This window comes from Salmo salar, unplaced genomic scaffold, assembly GCF_905237065.1.
Source record: "Salmo salar unplaced genomic scaffold, Ssal_v3.1, whole genome shotgun sequence".
NCBI classification, from domain to species: Eukaryota; Metazoa; Chordata; class Actinopteri; order Salmoniformes; family Salmonidae; genus Salmo; species Salmo salar.
The window spans coordinates 75,001-100,527 of NW_025550964.1; the positions used below are offsets into that span (position 1 = coordinate 75,001).

General features: G+C 41.3%; 1 protein-coding gene across 1 annotated transcript in view; it reads right to left on the minus strand.

Moving 5' to 3' along the window:
• The window catches only part of anxa5b (annexin A5b), a 33,353-nt gene extending 9,166 nt beyond the window's left edge, over nucleotides 1-24,187 (minus strand). The window contains 8 exon segments of the mRNA NM_001141036.1: nucleotides 5,725-5,775; nucleotides 7,673-7,752; nucleotides 7,902-7,992; nucleotides 8,077-8,190; nucleotides 15,033-15,127; nucleotides 15,218-15,302; nucleotides 23,774-23,826; nucleotides 24,172-24,187. Of these exon segments, the coding sequence (NP_001134508.1) occupies nucleotides 5,725-5,775; nucleotides 7,673-7,752; nucleotides 7,902-7,992; nucleotides 8,077-8,190; nucleotides 15,033-15,127; nucleotides 15,218-15,302; nucleotides 23,774-23,776 (519 nt within the window). The 5' untranslated portion in view covers nucleotides 23,777-23,826; nucleotides 24,172-24,187.
• Between the last annotated feature and the right edge of the window lie 1,340 nt (nucleotides 24,188-25,527).

Sequence of the window (25,527 nt, forward strand, 5' to 3'; positions counted from 1 at the left end):
CCTTTTACGTTGTTCCACATCAGCCTGAATTAGTATTCACACCCCTTTACGTTGTTCCACATCAGCCTGAATTAGTATTCACACCCCTTTACGTTGTTCCACATCAGCCTGAATTAGTATTCACACCCCTTTACGTTGTTCCACATCAGCCTGAATTAGTATTCACACCCCTTTACGTTGTTCCACATCAGCCTGAATTAGTATTCACACCCCTTTACGTTGTTCCACATCAGCCTGAATTAGTATTCACAACCCTTTTACATTTTCCACATCTTGTTGTGTTCCAGCCTGAATTTTACATTTATGCAACTGCAATTTAGTTTTAGTGATCTACCCACAATGCCCCACAATGTCAAAGTAGAATTTTGTTTCTAGAACATTTTTAGAAATGAATCATAAATTTAATATAAAAAAAAAATTCAGTCAATAAGTATTCAACTCATTTGCCTAAATAAGTTCGGGAGTAAAAATCTGCATAACATCACATGATCAGTGTCATGGACTCATTCTGTGTCCAATAATACTGGTTAACGTGAGTTTTTAATGACCTCCTCATCTCTGTACCCCACACAGTAAGGTCCCTCAATCGACTAGAGAACTAAACTAACTTTGTGGTGAATTAGATTTAACCACAAAAAAACAGAGAGGTTTTCCAATACCTCGCAAAGAAGAAAGGCTCCTATTGGTAGATGGGTAAAAATGAAAAAAGCTTGGTGAAGTTATTCATTACACTTTGGATGGTGTATCAATACACCCGGTCACTACAAAGATACAGGCGTCCTTCCTAACTCAGTTGCCGGAGAGGAAGGAAACTGCTCAGGGATTTCACCCTGAGGCCGTTGGTGACTTTAAAACAGTTATAGAGTTTAATGGCTGTGATAGGAGGAAACTGGGGATGAATCAACATTGTAGTTACTCCACAATACTAACCTAAATGACAGAGTGAAAAGGAGGAAGTCTGTACAGAAATGTTCCAAAACATGCATCCTGTTTGCACCAAGGCACTTAAGTAAAACTGCAAAAAAATTCACAAAGAAATTAACTTTTTGTCCTGAACACAAAGCGTTATGGTCGGGGCAAAAGCAACACAACGCATCACTGAGTAACACTCTTCATATTTCCTAACATGGTGGTGTCTGCATCATGTTAGGGGTCTGCTTGTCATCGGCAAGGACTAGGGAGTTTTAGGATAAAAATAAATGGAAATCATTTTAGGGGTAAATCCTAGAGGAAAACCTGGTTCAGTCTACTTTCCACCAGACACCGGGAGATTAATTCACCTTTCAGCAGGACAATAACCTAAAACACAAGGCCAAATCTACACTGGAGTTGCTTACCAAGAAGACAGTGAATGTTCCAGAGTGGCCTAGTTAGAGTTAAGACTTACTTTGGCTTGAAAATCTATGGCAAGACTTGAAAATGATTGGCTAGCAATAATCAACAACCAACTTGTCAGTGCTTGAATAATGTTTTAAAGAATAATGGACAAATATTGTACAATCCCTTATCCAGGTGTGAGACGTACCCAGAAAGACTCCCAGCTGTAATGACTCTTAGAGACCTAATACCCCATAATGACATCACAATACCCCATAATGACATCACAATACCCCATAATGACATCACAATACCCCATAATGACAAAGCGAACAAACTGGTTTTTAGAAATGTTTATTACAAATAAAAAACTGAAATACCTTAATTACATAAGTATTCAGATTCTTTGCTATGAGACTCGAAATTGAGCTCAGGTGCATCCTGTTTCCATCATGCTTGAGATGTTTCTACAACTGGATTGGAATCCACCTGTGGTAAATTCAATTGATTGGACATGATTTGGAAAGGCACACACCTGTCTATATAAGGTCCCACAGTTGACAGTGCATGTCGGAGAATAAACCAAGCCATGAGGTCGAAGGAATTGTCCGTAGAGCTTCAAGACAGGATTGTGTCGAGGCACAGATCTGGGGAAGGGTACCAAAAGATTCTGCAGCATTGAAGGTCCCCAAGAACACAGTGGCCTCCATCATTCTTAAATGGAAGAAGTTTGGAACCACCAAGACTCTTCCTAGAGCTGGCTACCCAGCCAAACTGAGCAATCGGGGAGAAGGGCCTTGGTCAGGGAGGTGACCAAGAACCAGATGGTCACTCTGACAGAGCTCCAGAGTTCCTCTGTGGAGATGGGAGAACCTTCCAGAAGGACAACCATCTCTACAGGTCTTCATGGTAGAGTGGCCAGACGGAAGCCACTCCTAGTAAACGGCACATGACAGCCCACTTGGAGTTTGACAAAAGGCAGCTAAAGGACTCTCAGACCATGAGAAACAAGATTCTCTGGTCTGATGAAACCAAGATGAAACTCTTTGGCCTGAATGCCAAGCGTCACATTTGGAGGAAGCCTGGCACCATCCCTACGGTGAAGCATGGTGGTGGCAGCATCATGCTGTGGGGATGTTTTTCAGAGGCAGGGACTGGAGACTAGTCAGGATCAAGGCAAAGAATAAAAGTAGAGAGAGATCCTTGATGAAAACCTGTTCCAGAGTGCTCAGGACCTCAGACTGGGGTGAAGGGTCACCTTCCAACAGGACAACGACCCTAAACACACAGCCAAGACAACGCAGGAGTGGCTTCGGGACAAGCCTCTGAATGTCCTTGAGTGGCCCAGCCAGAGCCCAGACTTGAACCCAATCGAACATCTCTGGAGAGACCTGAAAATAGCTGTGCAGCGACACTCCCCATCCAACCTGACAGAGCTTGAGAGGATCTGCAGAGAAGAATGGGAGAAACTCCCCAAATACAGGTGTTGCCAAGCTTGTAGCGTCATACCCAAGAAGACTCGAGGCTGTAATCGCTGCCAAAATGTGCTTCAATAAAGTACTGAGTAAAGGGTCTGAATACTTATGTAAATGTAATATTTCCAATTTTTTTATATATATATTTGTAAAAAATGTCTAAAAACCTGTTTTTGCTTTTGTCATTGTGGGGTTTTGTGTGTAGATTGATGAGGGGAAATAACAATACGGCTGTAATGGTAACAAAATGTGGAAAAAGTCAAGAGGTCTGAATACTTTCCTAATGCGCTGTATTAGTGATTAATTTTTCAAACATTATTTTTTTATTTTTTTATAAATGTTTGAATGTTTCTTCCACTTTGACATTAGAGAGTATGTTGTATAGATCGTTGACCAAAATTGACAATAAAATCCACTTTCAATCCCACTTGGTAAAAACAAAATGCTGGAAAAAGTCCAGGGATGTCGAAGCGTTCTGCACTGCAAGGGATATTGTCTTGATTATTGAAATGAGTTTAACTTTGTCGACTTCTTGAAGACCAAAATATGGAAGGATTTTTCTAAGGCCTACGTTTCCTTCAGATTATTGTATTGAACTGTCCTACTGATCTGGTTAGAAACCTACTGTATTGAACTGGTTAGAAACCTACTGTATTGAACTGGTTAGAAACCTATTGTATTGAACTGGTTAGAAACCTACTGTATTGAACTGGTTAGAAACCTATTGTATTGAACTGGTTAGAAACCTACTGTATTGATCTGGTTAGAAACCTATTGTATTGAACTGGTTAGAAACCTATTGTATTGAACTGGTTAGAAACCTATTGTATTGAACTGGTTAGAAACCTAATGTATTGAACTGGTTAGAAAACTATTGTATTGAACTGGTTAGAAACCTATTGTATTGAACTGGTTAGAAACCTATTGTATTGAACTGGTTAGAAACCTATTGTATTGAACTGGTTAGAAACCTATTGTATTGATCTGGTTAGAAACCTATTGTATTGAACTGGTTAGAAACCTATTGTATTGAACTGGTTAGAAACCTATTGTATTGAACTGTATTAAACTGGTTAGAAACCTATTGTATTGATCTGGTTAGAAACCTATTGTATTGATCTGGTTAGAAACCTATTGTATTGATCTGGTTAGAAACCTATTGTATTGAACTGTATTAAACTGGTTAGAAACCTATTGTATTGATCTGGTTAGAAACCTATTGTATTGATCTGGTTAGAAACCTATTGTATTGATCTGGTTAGAAACCTATTGTATTGAACTGTATTAAACTGGTTAGAAACCTATTGTATTGAACTGGTTAGAAACCTAATGTATTGAACTGGTTAGAAACCTATTGTATTGAACTGGTTAGAAACCTATTGTATTGAACTGTATTAAACTGGTTAGAAACCTATTGTATTGAACTGGTTAGAAACCTATTGTATTGAACTGGTTAGAAACCTACTGTATTGAACTGGTTAGAAACCTATTGTATTGAACTGGTTAGAAACCTATTGTATTGAACTGGTTAGAAACCTATTGTATTGATCTGGTTAGAAACCTATTGTATTGAACTGGTTAGAAACCTATTGTATTGAACTGGTTAGAAACCTATTGTATTGATCTGGTTAGAAACCTATTGTATTGAACTGGTTAGAAACCTATTGTATTGATCTGGTTAGAAACCTATTGTATTGAACTGGTTAGAAACCTATTGTATTGAACTGGTTAGAAACCTAATGTATTAAACTGGTTAGAAACCTATTGTATTAAACTGGTTAGAAACCTATTGTATTGAACTGGTTAGAAACCTATTGTATTGAACTGGTTAGAAACCTATTGTATTGAACTGGTTAGAAACCTATTGTATTGATCTGGTTAGAAACCTATTGTATTGAACTGGTTAGAAACCTATTGTATTGAACTGGTTAGAAACCTAATGTATTAAACTGGTTAGAAACCTATTGTATTAAACTGGTTAGAAACCTATTGTATTGAACTGGTTAGAAACCTATTGTATTGAACTGGTTAGAAACCTATTGTATTGAACTGGTTAGAAACCTATTGTATTGATCTGGTTAGAAACCTATTGTATTGAACTGGTTAGAAACCTATTGTATTAAACTGGTTAGAAACCTATTGTATTGAACTGGTTAGAAACCTAATGTATTGAACTGGTTAGAAACCTATTGTATTGATCTGGTTAGAAACCTATTGTATTGATCTGGTTAGAAACCTATTGTATTGAACTGGTTAGAAACCTATTGTATTGAACTGGTTAGAAACCTAATGTATTGAACTGGTTAGAAACCTATTGTATTGAACTGGTTAGAAACCTATTGTATTGAACTGGTTAGAAACCTATTGTATTGAACTGGTTAGAAACCTATTGTATTGAACTGGTTAGAAACCTATTGTACTGAACTGGTTAGAAACCTATTGTATTGATCTGGTTAGAAACCTATTGTATTGAATAACTGGTTAGAAACCTACTGTATTGAACTGGTTAGAAACCTATTGTATTGAACTGGTTAGAAACCTATTGTATTGAACTGGTTAGAAACCTATTGTATTGAACTGGTTAGAAACCTATTGTATTGAACTGGTTAGAAACCTATTGTATTGAACTGGTTAGAAACCTTCATTGGAGTTTTGCTGATTTTGAGATTTTCTTTCTGTATTTTGGAAGTGATTTGTTTTTTTTTCATTGGAAGTATGAAACCTAAAGACATTGTTGCTAACGCTGCTGTTAGCGGAACGTCTGTCCTCAACAGGTTTTAACTGAAACAGACTTGACTTTGATTTGACTTGATTTGGGGAGATTTAGTTTGATTCTGTAAACCACCAGCTGTTGAAATTACACATCATTCTGTACATGTCCTTCACACACACTCTCTCTCTCTCTCTCTCTCACACACTCACTCTCTCTTACCTGTGCATCAGTCTCTATGTTCCCCTCCTGTACCCCCTGCTGTCTGCTGGCCTGAGAGGAGAGAGAGCACATTCATGTCCCACAAATCTATATCTGTTAGATCTATGTCCCACACATCTATATCTGTTAGATCTATGTCCCACACATCTATATCTGTTAGATCTATGTCCTACACATCTATATCTGTGAGATCTATGTCCCACACATCTATATCTGTTAGATCTATGTCCTACACATCTATATCTGTGAGATCTATGTCCCACACATCTATACCTGTTAGATCTATGTCCCACACATCTATATCTGTTAGATCTATGTCCCACACATCTATATCTGTTAGATCTATGTCCCACACATCTATATATGTTAGATCTATGTCCCACACATCTATATCTGTTAGATCTATGTCCCACACATCTATATCTGTCAGATCTATGTCCCACACATCTATATCTGTTAGATCTATGTCCTACACATCTATATCTGTTAGATCTATGTCCCACAAATCTATATCTGTTAGATCTATGTCCCACACATCTATATCTGTTAGATCTATGTCCCACACATCTACATCTGTCAGATCTATGTCCCACACATCTATATCTGTCAGATCTATGTCCCACACATCTACAGCACCAGTCAAAAGTTGGGACACACCTTCTTATTCCAGGGTTTTTCTTTATTTTTACTATTTTCTACATTGTAGAATAATAGTGAAGACATCAAAACTATGAAATAACACATATGGAATCATGTAGTAACCAAACAAGTGTTAAACAAGTCAAAATATATTTTATATTTGAGATTCATCAGCTTTGCACACTCTTGGCATTCTCTCAACCAGCTTCACCTGGAATGCTTTCCCAACAGTCTTGAAGGAGTTCCCACATATGCTGAGCACTCATCTTAAACCATCTCAATTGGTTTGAGGTCAGATGATTGTGGAGGGAGGTAGCCTAGTGGTTAGAGCGTTAGACTAGTAACCGAAAGGTTGTAAGATCGAATCTCCGAGCTGACAAGGTAAAAAATCTGTCGTTCTGCCCCTGAACAAGGCAGTTAACCCACCGTTCCCCGGTAGGTCGTCATTGTAAATAAGAATTTGTTCTTAACTGACTTGCTGAGTTAAATAAATTCTTTACTACAACAATGTAGAAAATAGTAAAAAATAAAGAAAAACCCTGGAATGAGTATGTGTCCAAACTGTTGACTGGTGCTGTATATATACCAGATCTATGTTCCACACATCTATATATACCAGATCTATGTCCCACACATCTATATATACCAGATCTATGTCCCACACATCTACAGATACCAGATCTATGTTCCACACATCTATATATGCCAGATCTATGTCCCACACATCTACAGATGCCAGATCTATGTTCCACACATCTACAGATACCAGATCTATGTCCCACACATCTATATATACCAGATCTATGTCCCTCACATCTATATATACCAGATCTATGTCCCACACATCTATATATACCAGATCTATGTCCCACACATCTACAGATACCAGATCTATGTCCCACACATCTATATATACCAGATCTATGTCCCACACATCTATATATACCAGATCTATGTCCCACACATCTATATATACCAGATCTATGTCCCACACATCTATATATACCAGATCTATGTCCCACACATCTATATATACCAGATCTATGTCCCCCACATCTATATATACCAGATCTATGTCCCACACATCTATATATACCAGATCTATGTCCCACACATCTATATATACCAGATCTATGTCCCACACATCTATATATAGCAGATCTATGTTCCACACATCTATATATACCAGATCTATGTTCCACACATCTATATATACCAGATCTATGTCCCGCACATCTATATATACCAGATCTATGTTCCACACATCTATATATACCAGATCTATGTTCCGTGACCTCTGACACCTCACCTGTAGCAGGATGACCAGCAGTCTCCTGAAGTGACCTGACGTGTCGCCTGTTACATCCTCCTCCAGGTCTGCATCAAACTCTGGAACACACACACACACACACACACACACACACACAATCAGTGAGTCAGTGTGTGTGTGTGTGTGTGTGTGTGTTACCCTGGCAATAGGCAGCAGTGTGTGTGTGTGTGTTACCCTGGCGATAGGCAGCAGTGTGTGTGTGTGTTACCCTGGCGATAGGCAGCAATGATGTCCTTAACCTGCTGGGCCGTTCTAGAAGACAGGATCTCAATCAGCACCTTCTCATCGGTCCCCGCCCCCTACACCGTGACATCAGCACACAGTCACTATGACATCACGCCGTCACTCACAGGATATGACATCACTGGTCCTAGGACAAATACCTTGATGGCGTTCCGTAGCGTTGTCGCATCGTAGAGGATGGGCGGAGTCATCAGAGCCACCACCAGAGTCTCAAACTTTCCCCCCAGTTCCCCCTGCAGATCACCTACCAGGTCCTGGAGAGAGGAGGACGAGGAGGAGAGGGAGGAGGAGGGAGGGAGAGGGAGAGAGAGAGAGGGAGGGAGAGAAGGAGGGAGAGGGAGGGAGGGAGAGGGAGAGGGAGGGAGGGAGGGAGGGAGGGAGGGAGGGAGGGAGGGAGGGAGGGAGGGAGGGAGGGAGGGAGAGAGAGAGAGAGAAAGAGAGGTGAGAGAGAGAGAGAGAGAGAGAGAGAGAGAGAGAGAGAGAGAGAGGAGGAGAGAGAGAGAGGGGGGAGGAGAGAGAGGGAGAGAGGGGGGAGAGAGAGGGAGAGAGAAGGAGGGAGGGAGAAAGAGATGTGAGAGAGAGAGGGAGAGAGGAGGAGAGAGGGAGAGAGAGAGAGAGAGAGAGAGAGAGAGAGAAGGAGGGAGGGAGAGCGAGAGAGAGAAGGAGGGAGGGAGAGCGAGAGAGAGAGGGAGAGCGAGAGAGAGAGAGAGGGGCGAGAGAGAGAGAGGAGCAGAGAGGAGGAGAGAGGGAGAGAGAGGGAGAGAGGTGAGAGAGAGAGAGAGAGAGAGAGAGGAGAGAGAGAGAGAGCGGGGGAGAGAGAGGGAGAGAGAAGAGGGAGGGAGAAAGAGATGAGAGAGAGAGAGAGAGAGAGAGAGAGCGGGGGAGAGAGAGAGAGAGAGAGAGAGAGAGAGAGAGAGAGGAGAGCGAGAGAGAGAGGGAGAGCGAGAGAGAGAGAGAGAGAGAGGAGAGAGAGAGAGAGAGAGAGAGAGAATAAAATACATGTATGGAGGACTGCTCCTACTGGGGAGAACCAACATGGCCGACCGGTGGCTTCAAAACCTCTCATTGGCCAATACATACCTTGACTAGATTAGCCTAGAGAAGCTAGCTAACTAGCTAGCTAAGATAGCCAGCTTTAGCTAATTGAGGCCACATGCTGCGCTTTCTCCCGAAAACCCATTCAGAGAAAACAGCCTACCTGTTGGTTGCTCGTTGTAGTCTACAACCCCATTCAGATAAACAGTTGTAGGCTACAACCACATTCAGATAAAACAGCCTACCTGTTGGTTGCTCGTTGTAGCCTACAACCCCATTCAGATAAAACAGCCTACCTGTTGGTTGTTCATTGTAGTCTACAACCCCATTCAGATTAAACAGTCTACCTGTTGGGTGCTCGTTTGAGTCTACAACCCCATTCAGATTAAACAGCCTACCTGTCGGTTGCTTGTTGTTGTCTACCTGTTGGTTGCTCGTTGTAGCCTACAACCCCATTCAGATTAAACAGCCTACCTGTTGGTTGATTGTTGTAGCCTACAACCCCATTCAGATAAACACAGCCTACCTGTTGGTTGCTCGTTGTAGTTTACAACCCCATTCAGATAAAACAGTTGTAGTCTACAACCCCATTCAGATTAAACAGTTTTAGTCTACAACCCCATTCAGATAAAACAGTTGTAGTCTACAACCCCATTCAGAATAAACAGTTATAGTCTACAACCCCATTCAGATAAAACAGTTATAGTCTACAACCCCATTCAGAATAAACAGTTGTAGTCTACAACCCCATTCAGATAAAACAGTTATAGTCTACAACCCCATTCAGAATAAACAGTTATAGCCTACAACCCCATTCAGATAAACACAGCCTACCTGTTGGTTGCTCGTTGTAGTTTACAACCCCATTCAGATAAAACAGTTGTAGTCTACAACCCCATTCAGATTAAACAGTTGTAGTCTACAACCCCATTCAGATAAAACAGTTGTAGTCTACAACCCCATTCAGATAAAACAGTTATAGTCTACAACCCCATTCAGAATAAACAGTTATAGCCTACAACCACATTCAGATAAACACAGCCTACCTGTTGGTTGCTCGTTGTAGTTTACAACCCCATTCAGATAAAACAGTTGTAGTCTACAACCCCATTCAGATTAAACAGTTGTAGTCTACAACCCCATTCAGATAAAACAGTTGTAGTCTACAACCCCATTCAGATAAAACAGTTATAGTCTACAACCCCATTCAGAATAAACATGTTGTAGTCTACAACCCCATTCAGATTAAACAGTTGTAGTCTACAACCCCATTCAGAATAAACAGTTGTAGTCTACAACCCCATTCAGAATAAACAGTTGTAGTCTACAACCCCATTCAGATTAAACAGTTGTAGTCTACAACCCCATTCAGAATAAACAGTTGTAGTCTACAACCCCATTCAGAATAAACAGTTATAGTCTACAACCCCATTCAGATTAAACCGTTGTAGTCTACAACCCCATTCAGAATAAACAGTTATAGTCTACAACCCCATTCAGATAAAACAGTTGTAGTCTACAACCCCATTCAGAATAAACAGTTATAGCCTACAACCCCATTCAGATAAACACAGCCTACCTGTTGGTTGCTCGTTGTAGTTTACAACCCCATTCAGATAAAACAGTTGTAGTCTACAACCCCATTCAGATTAAACAGTTGTAGTCTACAACCCCATTCAGATAAAACAGTTGTAGTCTACAACCCCATTCAGATTAAACAGTTATAGTCTACAACCCCATTCAGAATAAACAGTTGTAGTCTACAACCCCATTCAGATAAAACAGTTATAGTCTACAACCCCATTCAGAATAAACAGTTATAGTCTACAACCCCATTCAGATTAAACAGTTGTAGTCTACAACCCCATTCAGAATAAACAGTTATAGTCTACAACCCCATTCAGATTAAACAGTTATAGTCTACAACCCCATTCAGAATAAACAGTTATAGTTTACAACCCCATTCAGAATAAACAGTTGTAGTCTACAACCCCATTCAGAATAAACAGTTATAGTCTACAACCCCATTCAGAATAAACAGTTATAGCCTACAACCCCATTCAGAATAAACACTGTTGGTTGCGTAGTTTACAACCCCATTCAGATAAAACAGTTGTAGTCTACAACCCCATTCAGATTAAACAGTTGTAGTCTACAACCCCATTCAGATAAAACAGTTGTAGTCTACAACCCCATTCAGATAAAACAGTTATAGTCTACAACCCCATTCAGAATAAACAGTTATAGTCTACAACCCCATTCAGATTAAACAGTTGTAGTCTACAACCCCATTCAGATTAAACAGTTGTAGTCTACAACCCCATTCAGAATAAACAGTTGTAGTCTACAACCCCATTCAGAATAAACCGTTATAGTCTACAACCCCATTCAGATTAAACAGTTATAGTCTACAACCCCATTCAGAATAAACAGTTGTAGTCTACAACCCCATTCAGAATAAACAGTTATAGTCTACAACCCCATTCAGATTAAACCGTTGTAGTCTACAACCCCATTCAGAATAAACAGTTATAGTCTACAACCCCATTCAGAATAAACAGTTGTAGTCTACAACCCCATTCAGATAAAACAGTTGTAGTCTACAACCCCATTCAGATAAAACAGTTGTAGTCTACAACCCCATTCAGAATAAACAGTTATAGCCTACAACCCCATTCAGATAAACACAGCCTACCTGTTGGTTGCTCGTTGTAGTTTACAACCCCATTCAGATAAAACAGTTGTAGTCTACAACCCCATTCAGATTAAACAGTTGTAGTCTACAACCCCATTCAGATAAAACAGTTGTAGTCTACAACCCCATTCAGATTAAACAGTTATAGTCTACAACCCCATTCAGAATAAACAGTTGTAGTCTACAACCCCATTCAGATAAAACAGTTATAGTCTACAACCCCATTCAGAATAAACAGTTATAGTCTACAACCCCATTCAGATTAAACAGTTGTAGTCTACAACCCCATTCAGAATAAACAGTTATAGTCTACAACCCCATTCAGATTAAACAGTTATAGTCTACAACCCCATTCAGAATAAACAGTTATAGTTTACAACCCCATTCAGAATAAACAGTTGTAGTCTACAACCCCATTCAGAATAAACAGTTATAGTCTACAACCCCATTCAGAATAAACAGTTGTAGTCTACAACCCCATTCAGAATAAACAGTTGTAGTCTACAACCCCATTCAGATTAAACAGTTATAGTCTACAACCCCATTCAGAATAAACAGTTATAGTCTACAACCCCATTCAGAATAAACAGTTGTAGTCTACAACCCCATTCAGAATAAACAGTTGTAGTCTACAACCCCATTCAGAATAAACAGTTATAGTCTACAACCCCATTCAGAATAAACAGTTATAGTCTACAACCCCATTCAGAATAAACCGTTGTAGTCTACAACCCCATTCAGAATAAACAGTTATAGTCTACAACCCCATTCAGAATAAACAGTTGTAGTCTACAACCCCATTCAGAATAAACAGTTGTAGTCTACAACCCCATTCAGAATAAACAGTTGTAGTCTACAACCCCATTCAGAATAAACAGTTGTAGTCTACAACCCCATTCAGAATAAACAGTTGTAGTCTACAACCCCATTCAGAATAAACAGTTGTAGTCTACAACCCCATTCAGAATAAACAGTTGTAGTCTACAACCCCATTCAGAATAAACAGTTATAGTCTACAACCCCATTCAGAATAAACAGTTGTAGTCTACAACCCCATTCAGAATAAACAGTTATAGTCTACAACCCCATTCAGAATAAACAGTTGTAGTCTACAACCCCATTCAGAATAAACAGTTATAGTCTACAACCCCATTCAGAATAAACAGTTGTAGTCTACAACCCCATTCAGAATAAACAGTTGTAGTCTACAACCCCATTCAGAATAAACAGTTGTAGTCTACAACCCCATTCAGAATAAACAGTTATAGTCTACAACCCCATTCAGAATAAACAGTTGTAGTCTACAACCCCATTCAGAATAAACAGTTGTAGTCTACAACCCCATTCAGAATAAACCGTTGTAGTCTACAACCCCATTCAGAATAAACAGTTATAGTCTACAACCCCATTCAGAATAAACAGTTGTAGTCTACAACCCCATTCAGAATAAACAGTTATAGTCTACAACCCCATTCAGATTAAACAGTTATAGTCTACAACCCCATTCAGAATAAACAGTTGTAGTCTACAACCCCATTCAGAATAAACAGTTATAGTCTACAACCCCATTCAGAATAAACCGTTGTAGTCTACAACCCCATTCAGAATAAACAGTTATAGTCTACAACCCCATTCAGAATAAACCGTTGTAGTCTACAACTCCATTCAGAATAAACAGTTATAGTCTACAACCCCATTCAGAATAAACCGTTGTAGTCTACAACCCCATTCAGAATAAACAGTTGTAGTCTACAACCCCATTCAGAATAAACAGTTGTAGTCTACAACCCCATTCAGAATAAACAGTTATAGTCTACAACCCCATTCAGAATAAACAGTTATAGTCTACAACCCCATTCAGAATAAACAGTTGTAGTCTACAACCCCATTCAGAATAAACAGTTATAGTCTACAACCCCATTCAGAATAAACAGTTGTAGTCTACAACCCCATTCAGAATAAACAGTTGTAGTCTACAACCCCATTCAGAATAAACAGTTGTAGTCTACAACCCCATTCAGAATAAACAGTTATAGTCTACAACCCCATTCAGAATAAACAGTTATAGTCTACAACCCCATTCAGAATAAACAGTTGTAGTCTACAACCCCATTCAGAATAAACAGTTATAGTCTACAACCCCATTCAGAATAAACAGTTATAGTCTACAACCCCATTCAGAATAAACCGTTGTAGTCTACAACCCCATTCAGAATAAACAGTTATAGTCTACAACCCCATTCAGAATAAACAGTTATAGTCTACAACCCCATTCAGAATAAACAGTTATAGTCTACAACCCCATTCAGAATAAACAGTTATAGTCTACAACCCCATTCAGAATAAACAGTTATAGTCTACAACCCCATTCAGAATAAACAGTTGTAGTCTACAACCCCATTCAGAATAAACAGTTGTAGTCTACAACCCCATTCAGAATAAACAGTTATAGTCTACAACCCCATTCAGAATAAACAGTTGTAGTCTACAACCCCATTCAGAATAAACAGTTATAGTCTACAACCCCATTCAGAATAAACAGTTGTAGTCTACAACCCCATTCAGAATAAACAGTTGTAGTCTACAACCCCATTCAGAATAAACCGTTGTAGTCTACAACCCCATTCAGAATAAACAGTTATAGTCTACAACCCCATTCAGAATAAACAGTTGTAGTCTACAACCCCATTCAGAATAAACAGTTGTAGTCTACAACCCCATTCAGATTAAACAGTTGTAGTCTACAACCCCATTCAGAATAAACAGTTGTAGTCTACAACCCCATTCAAAATAAACAGTTATAGTCTACAACCCCATTCAGAATAAACCGTTGTAGTCTACAACCCCATTCAGAATAAACAGTTGTAGTCTACAACCCCATTCAGAATAAACAGTTGTAGTCTACAACCCCATTCAGAATAAACCGTTGTAGTCTACAACCCCATTCAGAATAAACAGTTGTAGTCTACAACCCCATTCAGAATAAACAGTTGTAGTCTACAACCCCATTCAGAATAAACAGTTATAGTCTACAACCCCATTCAGAATAAACAGTTATAGTCTACAACCCCATTCAGAATAAACAGTTGTAGTCTACAACCCCATTCAGAATAAACAGTTATAGTCTACAACCCCATTCAGAATAAACAGTTGTAGTCTACAACCCCATTCAGAATAAACCGTTGTAGTCGCCTCCTTCTCATTTATCTACCTTTTAATTCCCTGATGTTATTCCATCTCGCATTGCGTTAGTGAACTCTCACTCCACTGGCTGTACATTGAGCCCCTTTGCAGCTGTGATTGGCCAACATAAACATGTGGTTGTATTGTGGTTGTATTGTGGTTGTATTGTGGTTGTGTTCTGACCTTGCCATGCAGGGTCTTGTATGCAGCTTTGATCTGCTGTCTCTGGCTGTTGCTACGAGACGTCAACAACTTCATGATGGAATCCTCATCGGTTCCTATGGCAACAACAAACACCATAGTCAAATCTTTGGTGCCGTGGTTACTCACTCCGTCTGCATAATATTCAGACCACACCCACCACTGACCCAGTCCCTTCATGGCCTTGTAGAGCGTCTCTGCATCTTGGTTGGCGTTGAAGTTTCCACTGGCTCTCACACTGCCTCGACCAGCCTATCAGAGAACAGACACAGAGGAGGACTGTGGGTAATGTAGTTCAGGATAGACCAGAGAGGACTGTGGGTAATGTAGTTCAGGGTAGACCAGAGAGGACTGTGGGTAAAGTAGTTCAGGGTAGAACATAGAGGACTGTGGGTAAAGTAGATCAGGGTAGACCAGAGAGGACTGTGGGTAAAGTAGTTCAGGGTAGACCAGCGAGGACTGTGGGTAATGTAGTTCAGGGTGGACCAGAGAGGACTGTGGGTAAAGTAGTTCAGGGTAGACCAGAGAGGACTGTGGGTAAAGTAGTTCAGGGTAGACCAGCGAGGACTGTGGGTAATGTAGTTCAGGGTGGACCAGAGAGGACTGTGGGTAAAGTAGTTCAGGGTAGACCAGAGAGGACTGTGGGTAAAGTAGTTTAGGGTAGACCAGAGAGGACTGTGGGTAAAGTAGTTTAGGGTAGACCAGAGAGGACTGTGGGTAATGTAGTTCAGGGTAGACCAGAGAGGACTGTGGGTAAAGTAGTTCAGGGTAGACCAGCGAGGATTGTGGGTAATGTAGTTCAGGGCAGACCAGAGAGGACTGTGGGTAAAGTAGTTCAGGGTAGACCAGCGAGGATTGTGGGTAATGTATACTGTACAAAAATATAACACGCAGTTCATAAGGAAATCAGTAAATTAATAAATTCATTAGGTCCTAATGTATGGATTCCACATGACTGGGAATACAGATATTCATCTGTTGGTCACACACACACACACACACACACACACACACACACACACACACACACACACACACACACACACACACACACGACTGGCTCCTCCCCTCAGCTAATAGGAGAAGTGTGTGTGTGTGTGTGTGTGTGTGTGTGTGTGTGTGTGTGTGTGTGTGTGTGTGTGTGTGTGTGTGTGTGTGTGTGTGTGTGTGTGTGGGAGGAGAACCACGGGATGTTTCTGGAATGAGGATGAACACAACAGTCCAGGATTCAGTCTGTTCAGAGGAACGCCCCAAAAACATCCTCCACTCCACACCCACACACAGCAGACAGACAGACAGACAGACAGACAGACAGACAGACAGACAGACAGACAGACAGACAGACAGACAGACAGACAGACAGACATCACTACACAGACAGACAGACAGACAGACAGACAGACAGACAGACAGACAGACAGACAGACAGACAGACAGACAGACAGGTCTCACTACACAGACAGGCAGACAGACAGACAGACAGACAGACAGACAGACAGACAGACAGACAGACAGGTCTCACTACACAGACAGACAGACAGACAGACAGGCAGGCAGACAGACAGACACGTCTCACTACACAGACAGACAGACAGACAGACAGACAGACAGACAGACAGACACGTCTCACTACACAGACAGACAGACAGACAGACAGACAGACAGACAGACAGACAGACAGACAGACAGACAGACAGACACGTCTCACTACACAGACTAACAGGAGAGCTGCAGATGCATAGTGCCAACTGTAAAGTTTGGTGGAAGAGGAATAATGGTCTGAGGCTGTTTTTCATTTGGGGAAGTTTGGCACTATGTTACAGTTTGGGGAAGGCCCTTTCCTGTTTCAGGACGACAATGCCCCCGTGCACAAAGCGAGGTCCATACAGAAATGGTTTGTTGAGATCGGTGTGGAAGAACTTGACTGGCCTGCACAGAGCCCTGACATCAACCCCATCAAACACCTTTGGGATGAATTGGAACGCCGACTGCGAGCCAGGGCCTAATCGCCCAACATCAGCACCCGACCTCACTAATGGTCTTGTGGCTGAATGGAAGCAAGTCCCCGCAGTAATGTTCCAACATCTAGTGGAAAGTCTTCCCAGAAGAGTGGAGGCTGTTATAGCAGCAATGTTCCAACATCTAGTGGAAAGCCTTCCCAGAAGAGTGGAGGCTGTTATAGCAGCAATGTTCCAACATCTAGTGGAAAGCCTTCCCAGAAGACTGGAGGCTGTTATAGCAGCAATGTTCCAACATCTAGTGGAAAGTCTTCCCAGAAGAGTGGAGGCTGTTATAGCAGCAATGTACCAACATCTAGTGGAAAGTCTTCCCAGAAGAGAGGAATAAACATTTGTAAACATGTGTTTTCCATGCCAATAAAGCTCTTAAACTGAATTGGAGAGGAGAGAGAGGGGACTTAGAGGGGGGAGAAAGAGAGAGAGAGAGGACTTAGAGGGGGGAGAAAGAGAGAAAGGAGAGAAAGGGGACTTAGAGGGGGGAGAAAGAGAGAGAGAGAGAGAGAGAGAGATAGATAGATAGATAGATAGATAGATAGATAGATAGATAGATAGATAGATAGATAGATAGATAGATAGATAGATAGATAGATAGATAGATAGATAGATAGATAGATAGATAGATAGATAGATAGATAGATAGATAGATAGATAGATAGATAGATAGATAGATAGATAAGACCATCCCTTGGGACCATCACGTGAGGTTCTGTTATGTAAAATGCTAATAAACATCATGTGATCTTCCAAGACATTGATTCAGATTTAACTTCACTAAACCAGCAGCATGGGGGGCCCCCCCCGGGGGGCCAGCACAGGAAAAAAAAAAAGTATGAAATGTATGCATTCACTACTGTAAGTCGCTCTGGATAAGAGCGTCTGCTAAATGACTAAAAAATGTAAAAAAAATGTAAGCATGGTGATAAATCCCAATTTGGGATTTTCAACACATTAATGTTTCTTATATAAAGAGAAGAAGTGATGCAGTCAGTCTCTCCTCAACTCTTAGCTCTGTTCTGGACCAGCTGCACCTTAACTTGGTCTTTCCATGCAGCACTGGACCACACGACTGGACAATAATCAAGTCTAGTTTTGTCTCGAGTCTGCAGAACATGCTTTTTTGGAGTGTGGTGTCGAAAAAAAGCAGAGCATCTCTTTATTACAGACAGACCTTTCCCCATCTCTACAAACCATTGAATCTATATGTTTTTTAGTCTCCTCAGCTTGTTCAACAGCCACACCGTTCATTACCAGATTCAGCTGAGGTCTAGCACTTAAGGAACGATCTGTACCAAATACAATGCCCTTGTTCAGGACCAGTTTATTACTGGCCACCCATTCCACAACAGACTGCAACTCTTTGTTAAGGGTTTCAGTGACTTCATTAGCTGTGGTTGCTGATGAGTATATGGTTGAATCATCAGCATACATGGACACACATTCTGTGTTTAATGCCAGTGGCAGGTCGTTGGTAAAATTATAGAGTACCAATATCTACTGTATACTACGTAGTCGTAGGTCTATTAGACTATAGTCTAACCACTAGGTAGCCTAGTGGTTAGAGCGTTGGACCAGTAACCAAAAGGTTGCAAGTTCAAATCCCCGAGCTGACAAGGCAGTTAACCCACTGTTCCCCGGTAGAGAGGGGGGGACCACTCCGACCCTGCTAAGAGATGGGGGGACCACTACGCCCCTGCTAAGAGGGGGGGGACTACGATGCCCCTGCTAAGAGAGGGGAGACCACTAAGCCCCTGCTAAGAGAGGGGGGGACCACTACGCCCCTGCTAAGAGAGGGGGGACCACTACGCCCCTGCTAAGAGAGGGGGGACCACTAAGCCCCTGCTAAGAGAGGGGGGGACCACTACGCCCCTGCTAAAAGAGGGGGGGACCACTAAGCCCCTGCTAAGAGAGGGGGGGACTACGATGCCCCTGCTAAGAGAGGGGAGACCACTAAGCCCCTGCTAAGAGAGTGGGAGACCACTACGCCCCTGCTAAAAGAGGGGGGGACCACTACGCCCCTGCTAAGAGAGGGAGGGACCACTACGCCCCTGCTAAGAGAGGGGGGACCACTAAGCCCCTGCTAAGAGAGGGGGGACCACTATGCCCCTGCTAAGAGAGGGGGGACCAGTCCTCCAGCAGCACTACACCCCTGAACAGTAAACACACTACCTACTGTTTACTGCTCCACACTGTCCGTTTTGTACTCCATCCTGTGTGTGTAGAGAGAGGGGGAGTAGAGAGAGCCCCACCCTGTCTGAAGAAAGGCCCACACACACATGACTCATACTGACTTCCCCAAATACAGCCCCTCTGCTCCACACACTGGTCTAGAAATGAAGAGGGCTGGTTTCCATTAAAAGCATTCCAACTCCCTTCCTCCCCTCTCTCCCTCTCCTCTCTCCTCCCCCCTCTCTCTGTAGCAGCAGAGATCTACAGTTAAACAGCCAAACACATTATATTCCCAGTGTGACGTCACATCCTGTTCAGGCCGGGTTTCCCCTTAACATAGAACTACCCACACTAGCATAACAAATGGTGTGTCGACTCCCCCCGTTCGACTCCCCCCCATTCCTTAATTTTTGTGCAGCTCATCACTTTATCTGATTACCAGCTGTTGTCAAACACGTGATTCGGAGAAAACATTGTGAATTTTACTCGATCAAAACGCTGAAATGAGTCTGCTGTTAAAGGTATGTACACTGAACAAAAAAATATAAAAACGCATTAAACGATTTCACTGAGTTAGTTCATATAAGGAAATCAATCCATTGCAATAACATTCCCCCAGATTTGGTGTTAAACGCTCTACAACAAAGCTTCCTCAGTGTCCAACAAGCTTCCTCTGCCCTTAACCTTGTTCTGAACCTCCAAAACAAAGCTTCCTTAGTGTCCAACAAGCTTCCTCTGCCCTTAACCTTGTTCTGAACCTCCAAAACAAAGCTTCCTTAGTGTCCAACAAGCTTCCTCTGCCCTTAACCTTGTTCTGAACACCTCTACAACAAAGCTTCCTCTGCCCTTAACCTTGTTCTGAACACCTCTACAACAAAGCTTCCTCTGCCCTTAACCTTGTTCTGAACACCTCTACAACAAAGCTTCCTCAGTGTCCAACAAAGCTTCCTCTGCCCTTAACCTTGTTCTGAACACCTCTACAACAAAGCTTCCTCTGCCCTTAACCTTGTTCTGAACACCTCTAAAACAAAGCTTCCTCTGCCCTTAACCTTGTTCTGAACACCTCTACAACAAGCTTCCTCTGCCCTTAACCTTGTTCTGAACCTCCAAAACAAAGCTTCCTCTGCCCTTAACCTTGTTCTGAACACCTCTACAACAAAGCTTCCTCTGCCCTTAACCTTGTTCTGAACACCTCTACAACAAAGCTTCCTCTGCCCTTAACCTTGTTCTGAACACCTCTACAACAAAGCTTCCTCAGTGTCCAACAAGCTTCCTCTGCCCTTAACCTTGTTCTGAACCTCCAAAACAAAGGTGATGTGGTTTGGGTAGAAGAACGTCCCTCTCCCCTACAGGTGTGATCACTACCTCTGGGGGTTTAGAGGTGGAGGTAATTACCTGGCTATCTGGTACACTGTCTAGTCATCTCTTCATTCATTCATTCATTCATGTGTTTCATACTGGGTTCTACAGTTATATAGTGTAATAACCTATTCTAGAAGCCATGTGTTCCATACTGGGTTCTACAGTTATATAGTGTAATAACTATTCTAGAAGATGTGTTCCATACTGGGTTCTACAGTTATATAGTGTAATAACCTATTCTAGAACCCATGTGTTCCATACTGGGTTCTACAGTTATATAGCGTAATAACCTATTCTAGAAGCCATGTGTTCCATACTGGGTTCTACAGTTATATAGTGTAATAACCTATTCTAGAAGCCATGTGTTCCATACTGGGTTCTACAGTTATATAGTGTAATAACCTATTCTAGAACCCATGTGTTCCATACTGGGTTCTACAGTTATATAGTGTAATAACCTATTCTAGAACCCGTGTGTTCCCTACTGGGTTCTACAGTTATATAGTGTAATAACCTATTCTAGAACCCGTGTGTTCCCTACTGGGTTCTACAGTTATATAGTGTAATAACCTATTCTAGAACCCGTGTGTTCCATACTGGGTTCTACAGTTATATAGTGTAATAACCTATTCTAGAACCCATGTGTTCTCTACTGGGTTCTACAGTTATATAGTGTAATAACCTATTCTAGAAGCCATGTGTTCCATACTGGGTTCTACAGTTATATAGTGTAATAACCTATTCTAGAAGCCATGTGTTCCATACTGGGTTCTACGGTTATATAGTGTAATAACCTATTCTAGAACCCATGTGTTCTCTACTGGGTTCTACAGTTATATAGTGTAATAACCTATTCTAGAACCCATGTGTTCCATACTGGGTTCTACAGTTATATAGTGTAATAACCTATTCTAGAACCCATGTGTTCCATACTGGGTTCTACAGTTATATAGTGTAATAACCTATTCTACAACCCATGTGTTCCATACTTGGTTCTACAGTTATATAGTGTAATAACCTATTCTAGAACCCGTGTGTTCCATACTGGGTTCTACAGTTATATAGTGTAATAACCTATTCTAGAACCCATGTGTTCCATACTGGGTTCTACAGTTATATAGTGTAATAACCTATTCTAGAACCCGTGTGTTCCATACTGGGTTCTACAGTTATATAGTGTAATAACCTATTCTAGAACCCGTGTGTTCCATACTGGGTTCTACAGTTATATAGTGTAATAACCTATTCTAGAACCCATGTGTTCCATACTGGGTTCTACAGTTATATAGTGTAATAACCTATTCTAGAAGCCGTGTGTTCCATACTGGGTTCTACAGTTATATAGCGTAATAACCTATTCTAGAACCCATGTGTTCCATACTGGGTTCTACAGTTATATAGTGTAATAACCTATTCTAGAACCCGTGTGTTCCATACTGGGTTCTACAGTTATATAGTGTAATAACCTATTCTAGAACCCGTGTGTTCCCTACTGGGTTCTACAGTTATATAGTGTAATAACCTATTCTAGAACCCGTTGTGTTCCCTACTGGGTTCTACAGTTATATAGTGTAATAACCTATTCTAGAACCCGTGTGTTCCATACTGGGTTCTACAGTTATATAGTGTAATAACCTATTCTAGAAGCCATGTGTTCCATACTGGGTTCTACAGTTATATAGTGTAATAACCTATTCTAGAACCCGTGTGTTCCCTACTGGGTTCTACAGTTATATAGTGTAATAACCTATTCTAGAACCCGTGTGTTCCATACTGGGTTCTACAGTTATATAGTGTAATAACCTATTCTAGAAGCCATGTGTTCCATACTGGGTTCTACAGTTATATAGTGTAATAACCTATTCTAGAAGCCATGTGTTCCATACTGGGTTCTACAGTTATATAGTGTAATAACCTATTCTAGAAGCCATGTGTTCCATACTGGGTTCTACAGTTATATAGTGTAATAACCTATTCTAGAACCCATGTGTTCCCTACTGGGTTCTACAGTTATATAGTGTAATAACCTATTCTAGAACCCATGTGTTCCATACTGGGTTCTACAGTTATATAGTGTAATAACCTATTCTAGAACCCATGTGTTCCATACTGGGTTCTACAGTTATATAGTGTAATAACCTATTCTACAACCCATGTGTTCCATACTGGGTTCTACAGTTATATAGTGTAATAACCTATTCTAGAACCCATGTGTTCCATACTGGGTTCTACAGTTATATAGTGTAATAACCTATTCTAGAACCCATGTGTTCCATACTGGGTTCTACAGTTATATAGTGTAATAACCTATTCTAGAACCCGTGTGTTCCATACTGGGTTCTACAGTTATATAGTGTAATAACCTATTCTAGAACCCGTGTGTTCCATACTGGGTTCTACAGTTATATAGTGTAATAACCTATTCTAGAACCCGTGTGTTCCATACTGGGTTCTACAGTTATATAGTGTAATAACCTATTCTAGAAGCCATGTGTTCCATACTGGGTTCTACAGTTATATAGCGTAATAACCTATTCTAGAACCCATGTGTTCCCTACTGGGTTCTACAGTTATATAGTGTAATAACCTATTCTAGAACCCGTGTGTTCCATACTGGGTTCTACAGTTATATAGTGTAATAACCTATTCTAGAAGCCATGTGTTTCCTACTGGGTTCTACAGTTATATAGTGTAATAACCTATTCTAGAAGCCATGTGTTCCATACTGGGTTCTACAGTTATATAGTGTAATAACCTATTCTAGAACCCGTTGTGTTCCATACTGGGTTCTACAGTTATATAGTGTAATAACCTATTCTAGAACCCGTTGTGTTCCATACTGGGTTCTACAGTTATATAGTGTAATAACCTATTCTAGAACCCGTTGTGTTCCATACTGGGTTCTACAGTTATATAGTGTAATAACCTATTCTAGAACCCGTTGTGTTCCATACTGGGTTCTACAGTGTGTATTGTTCAGGGATAAAGCCGCCTGGGCGGTGCCGTGGAAACGGTGTCCATTATAGACAGAGATAGAAAGTTAAACATGAACACAGTTCCCTTTTAGCCGACAGAGAAACATTCCCCTGTTAACATCTGCAGTGGCGTTTAGTGAAATGAAATCGGACATGAATAATAACAGCGTTATACAGTTCTGTAGTGAAGTTATTAACTTACCATTCTGATAAGATAGTTGGTAGTTGGTTTGATTTGAAGAAAGATATTTCTTTCTGCAGAGAAACACACACAACAGAATCACTAAGTAACTTTACGAGCCAAAACGCTTCAAAACGCCGTCAAAAAGTTCCCCCACGTTTAAAGTCCTGGAAAAATATCCACAGATCTGTGTTTCCGTTCATAAAACAGACTTGAGTTAGAGAATATATAAGTTATTGTCTTTATCAACAGCCGCAGCTCGACATTATCTGCTCAAGTCCTGTTGTATCTCGTCGTATCCGTGTTGATATATGATCCCTGCTACAAACACGGTCCAGGTAAAAACACTTCACCTGGTTCAGCAGAAGAACCACGTCTACAACTCTACAACCTTCTGGTGTTGAGCGGTGGACACTTACCGGAGGAGCTCAAAGTAACGACAGGGAGAGGAAAGAGAGAGGAACCGGTAGAAAGACCGGAAAAACCAGACACACCCTGTATGACTAACCAGCTCGGGTTCACCGCCTCCACGCACGGGGAGATGACGTGTTAAATCCCTAACTATTTACACCGTTTCAACGTCGGTAGTAGTGAAGGAAACGGTTTGCTGTGTAAAACCATCTCAAACAAAACAAAACACACGGACAAACCGATAAACAACGTCGTCAGACAGCTGCTGGTGACGACCGTGGAGGATGGAGTGTTCAATCTGTCTCCATAGAAACCGTGCAGGTTCACCTGAACAGGTGACAAGAGATGGAGAGGAGGAGGAAGAGGAGGAGGTGATGGGGAGGAGGAGGTGAAGGGGAGGAGGAGGTGAAGGGGATGGAGGAGGAGGTGAAGGGAAGAGGTGATGGGAGGGGAGGAGGAGGTGAAGGGGGAGGAGGGGAGGGGGAGAGGAGTGATGGGGGAGGAGGAGGAGGTGATGGGGAGGAGGAGGAGGTGATGGGGAGGAGGAGGAGGTGATGGGGGAGGAGGAGGAGGTGATGGGGAGGAGGAGGAGGTGATGGGGGAGGAGGAGGAGGTGATGGGGAGGAAGGAAAGCGGGGGTTTTCTTTATTTGTACTATTTTCTACATTGTAGAATAAAAGTGAAGACATCAGAACTATGAAATAACACATATGGAATCATGTAGTAACCAAACCAAGTCACGCGGAGACTGAAATGTCCTGCAGAGACATAATGCTGTGTTATACATCTCACTGCTTTCTTCAATGCGCTGTGCTTGTAACGGCTGAGACAGTGGACCAAACTACACCCTCTACTGGTCAGGACGTGACAGTGCTCTCCTGACGACAAATAATCAACACTTTTTAATATTAATTCACTGGATTGTGGTCAGTTAAACCCATGGAATATGGTGTTAATAATGTAAATATATATGAACAAATACAAAAATTACAAAGTGCTACAGCGCAATTCTCCATGAAGAAAAAATGGTTGGCAAAAAGTATTTGTGTCATTATTCTGTTGCAATGTTTTCATAAACCACGCCCAATGTTTGATCGGCAATAAAAAAATAAAAGCCTAATCAAATCAAATGTATTTATAAAGCCCTTCTTACATCAGCTGATATCTCAAAGTGCTGTACAGAAACCCAGCCTAAAACCCCCCCAAACAGCAAGCAATGCAGGTGTAGAATCACGGTTAATGTGGATGCTGGTCACGTTACTGCCGACTAATGTGCTAATTACTAATCATGCAACTAGTCATGCTGCCACACTGTGCATGTAACGGTCGTCGTGGTGGATGGACCAAGGCGCAGCGAGTTGAGT